The sequence below is a fragment of the Triticum dicoccoides genome, chromosome 2B (genome assembly GCF_002162155.2).
Source record: "Triticum dicoccoides isolate Atlit2015 ecotype Zavitan chromosome 2B, WEW_v2.0, whole genome shotgun sequence".
Lineage (NCBI taxonomy): Eukaryota > Viridiplantae > Streptophyta > Magnoliopsida > Poales > Poaceae > Triticum > Triticum dicoccoides.
In genome coordinates this window covers 333,297,645-333,306,603 of record NC_041383.1, presented here as the reverse complement: position 1 = coordinate 333,306,603, position 8,959 = coordinate 333,297,645, and the positions used below count along the sequence as shown (strand labels likewise).

Below are 8,959 nucleotides of genomic sequence, written 5' to 3'. Positions count from 1 at the left end.
GCGTGATCTTTCCCTTTGGACGGCTTCTGCCAGGGTTGATCCCTTGAAACATGCCGGTAACTTCGAGCTCTTCCTCCACAATTTGGAGTTTGCTGATGACCTTTGGAGAGATTAGATTCAACCCGGCCCCGCTGTCAACCAACATATTCGTGACCATGAGGTTGCGGATCGTTGGTGAGACCAACAACGGCAAGCACCCTACCGCAGTGGTGTGGTCAGGATGATCCTCTTCGTCAAAGATGATGGGCATGCGGGACCACTTGAGCGGCTTCTGAGAATCTGCCGCTGGCTCCACGGCATTGACTACACGCGCCCACTATTTAAGTTGGCGGTGAGAGGAGTGCAAAGATGCGCCCCCGTCAATGCATAGGGCGTCAGTGGATTTCTGGAACTCCCGCTCGCTGGTTTCCTCCTCATCCCCTCCATCACTCTCATCATTGCAATCCTCCTTCATATGGCCTCTGGCGGGTTTCCCTTGATCTTGAGGAGCCTTGCCGGGGCGGCTTGCTCCGCACCTCGGCCCTTCCCGTCAGCGCCTCCTTGACCTTTTTCTTATCACGCTTCTCATATTCAGCCCTCTGCTTCTTGACGAGCTACTCAACCAGATGACACTCCTGGAGATTGTGTCCCTTGGTCCGATGGATCTTGCAGTACGACACATCACCTTTCCCAGCCTTCTCGGCAGCCATGGCTTCCTGGCAATCAGCGCACGCGACAACTTCCTTGTTGGGAACCTCTACCTTGGCCTTCTTGCCGGTACTAGGTCTGCCCGATCCTTCAACAATCATCATTGCCTTATCCTTGCACCTCTTATTGCGCTCTTGTTGTTCTTCTTCTTCTGACTAGTGGCCTCGTCATCATCCTCTGAGTCGATGTCGACGCCATCCTCTTCTCAGGGGAGTCGCCTCCCCTCCTCTACTCGAGCACACTTATCCACTAGAATGTAAAGCTCCATCATAGTGTTGGGAAATCGAATGTTCATCTTGGAACATATCCGACGATTGCGTACGTTGGACTGGAACGTAGCTATCACAGCCGCCGGGTGGATGTCTGGGATGTTTCTGTGTACTCTGCTAAACCTCTGCATGTATTTCCGCAGTCTCTCCTTCCTTCTGCAAGAGGAGTTGCAAGTCGCTGGGCTGCCCTGGTTCTTGATGGCCACCTGTGAAGGCGCCAATGAACTAGTGGCATAGATCAGCCCAGGTCAAAATGAAGTTCTCTGGCAGGTGCATTAGCCAATACCTGACATTTGGCTTGAGTGGCAAAGGGAAGTAATTGACGAACAACTTCTCGTCTCTTCCTCGGCAGCTTGAACAACGATGGTGTAGATGCTCAAGAACTCTGACGGGTTCAGTCTCCCATCATACTTCTCTGGTATTTCTGGCTTGAACGTGCGAGAGGACGGCCAACGGACTTGCTGCAACTCATGGGTGAAGGCGAGGCACCCAGCCTCGAAAGGCAGGCATCGCCCATCTGAGGACCCAAACGACCAGTGCCAATGGACCTCGGCCACCATAGCCCGCGACCTCGACGAGATCCGGGATCCCCCACCCGCTGGCTCCTAGACGAAGACAAAAACCTCGCCTTACCACGAACGAAGCCCGAAGAAACTTATTCCATCACGGCACCACCACAACAACCTCGGCAGCGTCACCCTCAACCCTAACCCTACCACACACACCTAGCGAACAGACCCGAGGTTCCACCTCCCTCCCGCCGCCAGAGTGGCCGACGGAGACGAAGGGAACCGGCGGCGCCACCGGCGGCGTGCAAGAGAACCCTCGTCGCCTTCTTTGATCGCCTCGTGCAACCCTAATTTTCCGGGCGGAACCGTTTGTGTAAGATAGCGAGCACCGATCTTATCATAAACCAATGACATTATTGATCCACCCTGGCACTCCGGATAAACATGACAGTACATTGTCCGCAGCATATACCCCACGCCCCCTCCGGCCTCTCGCCTGACAAACCGCTCGCTCCAGTTGTCACCGACAGGGAGGCCTGCCTATCGCGGCCCACAGGTCAGCCTCACCGACAGAAACGACCTCTTCCCGGCTCGTGTCTTCCCCTCCTGTCCTCTCCGCCATTTTTGCCAAGAAAATAAAGCAATCAATCAAAAACGAAAAAGGTGGCGAGAGGGAGAGGGAGAGGGAAAGGAAGGTGCCGGCCCTAGCAATGGCGGGGTGGTACGAGGAGGCGGCGGGTCTGCTGCTGCGCCGGCCGGCGTTGGCGGAGATGGCGGTAGACGTGCTGCTGTGCGCCGTGCCGATCTGGGCGGCGGTCATGATCGGTCTCTTCATAGGGTGGGCATGGCGGCCGCGCTGGACCGGGCTGATCTTCCTCGGTTTCCGCAGCCGTCTCCGGCTCCTCTACGTGCCTCCCGGGCTCGGCGCGCGCCGCCTATGGCTCGCCTGCACCGCGCTCTCCGCCTTCTCCATCGCGCCGCAGCTGCTCTCCTCCGCCTTCCGCCGCCATGGGAAGTACCAGCGCAAGGATCCCTCGAACGACGACACGGACGCCTGCGGGGACGCTGGCGCTTGCGCTAACGGCAGGTGAGAGCGTACTAGTCGAATCTATCTGGCTGTGAAGCGCAGGGCGGCATTTGACTTGTCAATTGTGTTGGTTGGAATTGGTTCGGGTCTCCGTATTTACAAATTACGAGAACGGAAGTGTGATATGCTTCAATTCAGCCAATGACCAACACCAATTTTGGGAGCTTTCACATCATCAAATTGAACTAGTAAAACTGAATCGATTACGGAGGTTGTGGAGCAAGATTATTGCGACAGCGGGTTTGTATTTCTAACTGGATAGGTGGTGATGAAATTTTGTAGTGTTTACTTCCTGAGGGTGTTTTGTGGCTCCCCGATGACCCGTGTCCCTCAGTTGTGTGAAACTTTGCCTTCTGGGTTTAGATTGCACGATTCAAGGATTTGCAACATATAACTTACCTTGCCTGACTATTTATGTTAAAGAACTAGTTACTGCCAGTAAGGTTATAAACTGCAGTTGACCGCTTGTGTTTGGGCTTACTGTTATGGCCAGGTCATGGAGGTGATGGTTAAGTGTCTTCTACTTGCTTGAACAATTGCATTTGATGTAGGCATGGTCATTGCGGTGAAGGATAAGCTAAATCAATGTGACAAAATAGTTAAAAAATGATTGGTTGTCTGTGAATTGTGATAGGAAAACCAAAGTTGACTGATTTCAGTGTAAGGACTAATGGTAAGCATCATTTTAAATTTAGTTTGACCTGCTTGTTTCGTCCGATTGATCGTGATGAAGTTTCTTTAGTTTGATTATTCAGTTTATATGTTTCAGTAGAGGCATGGTAACATAGATAAATTGTATTCTTCAGATATGAATGCACCAAAAAGCCCCACCAATGTACATTTATCCAACGATCTCTTCCACTAAACATATTTTTTTACAAGGTCAATTTTTGAGGGCAAGCATGATATTGTCACTGAGAAGGACCTAGATCACCTCGTGCAGCTTTTAGATAATAAAGAGAGTGGGCATACAACATGGCAGCATTTGATGGAGCGTACCACTTCCAACATGACGTACAAGGCCTGGAGGCATGAGCCCGAGGTTTGTTTTGTCAATGGGATTCTAGAAAGAGAAACAGATCCTAAGATATAGTATTTATATATATAAAAAAGAAGGTTCCTTCATTATAAGAGGTAGTATTTGCTTCTTTTCTCAGGTTGGTAGTATAAGCCTCTAAAAGCAAAGAAGAATTTCAACACTTCAAATAAATACCCCATGGACATAGTTATGAATACTTAAAGTCCAGTAGCGCTCTTTTACCCCATGGTAATTTTTTCCTGGCGAAATGGCCTTTGTCTCTCATGGTAATATTACAACAACAACAACAACAAAACCTTTAGTCCCAAACAAGTTGGGGTAGGCTAGAGGTGAAACCCATAAGATCTCGCGCCCAACTCATGGCCCTGGCACATGGATAGCAAGCTTCCACGCACCCCTGTCCATAGCTAGTTCTTTGGTGATACTCCAATCCTTGGGTCTCTCTTAACGGACTCCTCCCATGTCAAATTCGGTCTACCCCGCCCTCTCTTGACATTCTCCGCATGCTTTAGCCGTCCGCTATGCACTGTAGCTTCTGGAGGCCTGCGCTGGATATGCCCAAACCATCGCAGACGATGTTGGACAAGCTTCTCTTCAATTGGTGCTACCCCAATCCCCAAATCTATCTCGTATATCATCATTCCGGACTTGACCCTTCCTCGTGTGGCCACACATCCATCTCAACATATGCATCTCCGCCACCCCTAACTGTTGAACATGTCGCCTTTTAGTCGGCCAACTCTCAGCGCCATACAACATTGCGGGTCGAACCGCCGTCCTGTAGAACTTGCCTTTTAGCTTTTGTGGCACTCTCTTGTCACAGAGAATGCCAGAAGCTTGGCGCCACTTCATCCATCTGGCTTTGATTCGATGGTTCACATCTTCATCAATACCCCCATCCTCCTGCAGCATTGACCCCAAATATCGAAGGGTGTCCTTCTGAGGTACCACCTGCCCATCAAGGCTAACCTCCTCCTCCTCACACCTACTAGTACTGAAACCGCACATCATGTACTCGGTTTTAGTTCTACTAAGCCTAAACCCTTTCGATTCCAAGGTTTGTTTCCATAACTCTTAACTTCCTATTTACCCCCAAAAAGATAGGGGCTCAGAGCTGACCCCTGATGCAGTCCTATCTTAATCGGGAAGTCATCAGTGTCGACATCACTTGTTCGAACACAACATTATCGTACATGTCCTTGATGAGGGTAATGTACTTTGCTGGGACTTTGTGTTTCTCCAAGGCCCACCACATGACATTCCGTGGTGTCTCATCATTGGCCTTTTCCAAGTCAATGAACACCATATGCAAGTCCTTCTTTTGCTCCCTGTATCTCTCCATAACTTGTACCAAGAAAATGGCTTCCATGGTCGACCTCCCAGGCATGAAACCAAACTGATTTTTGGTCACGCCTGTCATTCTTCTTAAGCGGTGCTCAATGACTCTCTCCCATAGCTTCATTGTATGGCTCATCAGCTTAATTTCACGGTAATTAGTACAACTCTGAACATCCCCCTTGTTCTTGTAGATTGGTACTAATATACCCTGTCTCCATTCTTCTGGCATCTTGTTTGCCCGAAAAATGAGGTTGAAAAGCTCGGTCAGCCATACTATCGCCATGTCCCTGAGGCCTTTCCACACCTCAATGGGGATACAATCAGGGCCCATCGCCTTACCTCCTTTCATCCTTTTTCAAGCCTCCTTGACCTCAGACTCCTGGATTCGCCGCACAAAACGCCAAAACGCATGCTGGTCTCATCAAAGGAGTCGTCCAGTTCAATGGTAGAACTCTCATTCTCCCCATTCAAGAGCTTGTCGAAGTACTCTCGCCATCTATGCTTAATCTCCTCGTCCTTCACCAAGAGTTGGTCTGCTCCGTCCTTGATGCATTTGAGTTGGCCAATATCCCTCGTCTTCCTCTCTCGGATCTTGGCCATCTTATAGATGGCCCTTTCGCCTTCCTTCGTGCCTAACCGTTGGTAGAGGTCCTCATATGCCCGACCCCTTGCTTCACTGACAGCTCGCTTTGCGGCCTTCTTCGCCATCTTGTACTTCTCTATGTTGTCTGCACTCCTATGCAAGTATAGGCGTCTGAAGCAATCTTTCTTCTCTTTAATCGCCTTCTGGACATCATCATTCCACCACCAAGTATCCTTATCTTCGCTTCTCCTTCCCCTGGACACTCCAAACTCCTCCGAGTCCACCTTACGAATGCAAGTCGCCATCTTCATCCACACATTGTCCGCATCCCCTCCTTCCTCCCAAGGGCCCTCCTTAATGATCCTCTCCTTAAACGCCTGAGCTACCTCCCCCTTGAGCTTCCACCACTTCATTCTAGCGACTTCGACACGCTTATTCCGCTGGACACGAATCCGAAAGCGAAAGTCAGCAACCACCAGCTTATGCTGTGGTACAACACTCTCCAGGTATCACCTTACAGTCTAGGCACGCACGCCTATCTTCTCTTCTCGAGAGGATGAAATCGATCTGGCTAGAGTGTTGGCCACTACTAAAAGTCACCAGATGTGATTCTATCTTTTCTAAATAGGGTGTTAGCTACAATCATGTCGTAGGCTAGAGCAAAGCTTAAGACATCTTCTCCTTGATTCCTGATGCCATAGCCAAAGAGCCCCCATGCCCCCGTTCAAAACGTGTGTTAGATGTACCCACGTGGCCATTGAGGTCTCCTCCTATGAAGAGCTTCTCGCCGATCTGTACACCTAACCATGTCTTCCAGGCCTTCCCAGAACTCCCTCTTGGTGTTCTCATTGTGGCCTACTTGCGGAGCATATGCGCTGATAACATTGAGAACCAAGAGCATAATTTGTTTGATGCCAAAAGTTGGCATGCCAAATTTTGGCAACTACCAAATATTGGCTAGAGATCGGTTGCTTGCCAATTCTCGTTGCCAATTTCACAAAAAGGTGCCAAATGTTGGCAACTTTTGATTTTGCCAAATGTTGGTAGCAAACCAATACCAGCTTGACCAGGATAATCCGGTCCCCACGTCTCTTGACGTCTACCACACCATACTTGAGGCTCTTGTTGATCAACATGCCTACGCCATTTCTGTTTGCAGCCGTCCCCGTGTACCACAACTTGAAGCCGGTATCCTCCACCTCCTTCGCCTTCTGTCCCCTCCATTTGGTTTCTTGGACGCAAAGGATATCAACACCTCTTCTCACCGCTGCATCAACTAGCTCCCGAAACTTCCCTGTCAGAGACCCTACGTTCCAGCTACCTAAGCGAATCCTCCTAGGCTCGGCTAGCTTCCTTACCATTCGCACTCGTCGAGTCAAATGCGAAGACCCTTGCTCATTTTCCACTACATCAGGGCGCTGATGTAGCGTGCCACTAAGGACGCGACGACCCGATCCTCGCTCACTTGCCACTGTATCCGGATCAAGATACGGCACGCTACCAGGGGGCGACGGCCCGGCCCTTGCCCATTTGCCACCACACCCGGGTTCCGATGTGGTGCGTCGCTGAGAGGGTTACGCCCCAACGAAAATCTTTTGGGTTTCATCTCCATAAGAGCGGCTGAGTTTTTATGTTGGCCCGCCAAGCCTATCACAACCCTCCTTTACCCGGGCTTTTGGACCGGCTATGTTGAGATAACATAGGCGGAGTTTCTCTCATGGTAATATTATCATGCCATTTTTTTTGCAATGTTATCATGTCATTGACTTGAAGGGGAGCCTTGGCGCAGCGGTAAAGCTGTTGCCTTGTGACCATGAGGTCACGGGTTTGAGTCCTGGAAACAGCCTCTTGCAGAAATGTAGGAAGAGGCTGTGTATTATAGACCCAAAGTGGCCGGAGAACTCCGGACCCTGCCCAAGCGGGAGCTACGTGCACCGGGCTGCCCATTTTTTTATTATGTCATTGACTTGCTAGTATACCTTTATCCATCTGCTACGTGTTTTGTTGGATTTTGATCTTTTTTTTTGAAGTTACTTGATCGAGAAACTGTAGGAACATGCAGAGAATATATATCATGGCTAAACCGTCAACATCTTGTCATTTAATTTTTCATGTGCAGCACTCTAATTTGTTCATGTTTTTCTTAGGTGGGACCTATAATGCATTGTAGCCAGACCATTTTCGAGGATGCTACTCCTGAACTGGTTAGAGATTTCTTCTGGGATGATGATTTTCGTCTAAAGTGGGATCCCATGCTTGTGTGTTTCAAAATTTTGGATGAGTTCCCTCAGAATGGAACCACAATTATTCACTGGATTAAAAAGGTTCGATTAGTTGTAATTCCTTTAATCATTGTTGAATTTCACAATTCCAACATGTTGTTTGTTTTCCAGTTCCCTTTCTTCTGCAGTGACCGTGAATACATTTTTGGGCGGCGTATCTGGGAGTCGGGGAAGGCTTACTATTGTGTTACGAAGGTATCTGCAAAATTACTTTTGTCGATGAGAAATTGTAAGATGTTCTCAAAAAAATTTAAACTATACATTTTTATCCAAGGGTCTAAATAAAACATGGTGGCATATTATCTCGGTCACCCATGACTCTTAAATAGGTATCAGTGTCTTTTATGTTTCAATATTTAGGATAGAAGTAAGCAATAAATTTGTGAAATACCAATTGATATATGAAAATTGTATTCCCATATATTCTTACCAATTGATTGTATGTGAAGAAATGATGTTACAAATACTTTAACATGACAACAATTGAAGAACATTCATGTTTGGGTAAAAAACCTAGCTTGTGACGTGGTTACATTTGTAACATGATGAACGAGTTTGGCACGTCTAATTTCCTTTTTATCTTTTGAACTGAAAATCTTGTCGCATGGTTATTTGGTACTCCCTCCGTAAAGAAATATAAGTGCGTATAGTGATCTAAACGCACTTATATTTCTTTACAGAGGTAGCATGTGAGAACATTTGCTGCATATTAGTAACAATATTTTATTGAACGTACAGATTGCACAAATAATATCACTTGGCCTAAAAAATATTGATCAGAGAAAATAAATCTTTTCTTAGGTGATTGCAAGGTAAAAAAAATGATATAGGCGATTAATGTGACGATAGTGCCCATGAATTGTATTTTTTTCTGTCATTGGCTATAATAAACCGCCCAATCAATTAATCCTAACATGTATGCATGCCATGTATTCAAAAAGAAAATGCAACACAATACTATTAATCTTGTCACATATGCGCGCCATGGTTTTATCATTTACTCTCCCTAACTATTTCTCCAGCGTGTATCTATTATCTCCTTGTGTTTGACTTAGTGTTACCGCGTGTTATGGAAGAATGACAAACCAGTTGAGCAGATTTATCCACTAGTCTTAAAACATAGGATTTTAAAATGTTTTTCTAGCCCAAGGATATGTTAAGAGTT

The 8,959-nt window shown here is 47.6% G+C and overlaps 1 protein-coding gene across 1 annotated transcript in view; it reads left to right on the top strand.

Moving 5' to 3' along the window:
- Positions 1 to 2,012: 2,012 nt before the first annotated feature.
- Positions 2,013 to 8,959, top strand: part of LOC119363642 — a 12,023-nt gene continuing 5,076 nt past the window's right edge. The window contains exons 1-4 of the mRNA XM_037629012.1: positions 2,013 to 2,552; positions 3,435 to 3,594; positions 7,660 to 7,836; positions 7,906 to 7,989. Coding sequence (XP_037484909.1) covers positions 2,176 to 2,552; positions 3,435 to 3,594; positions 7,660 to 7,836; positions 7,906 to 7,989 — 798 coding nt within the window. The 5' untranslated portion in view covers positions 2,013 to 2,175. The remainder of the gene's footprint in view (positions 2,553 to 3,434; positions 3,595 to 7,659; positions 7,837 to 7,905; positions 7,990 to 8,959) is intronic.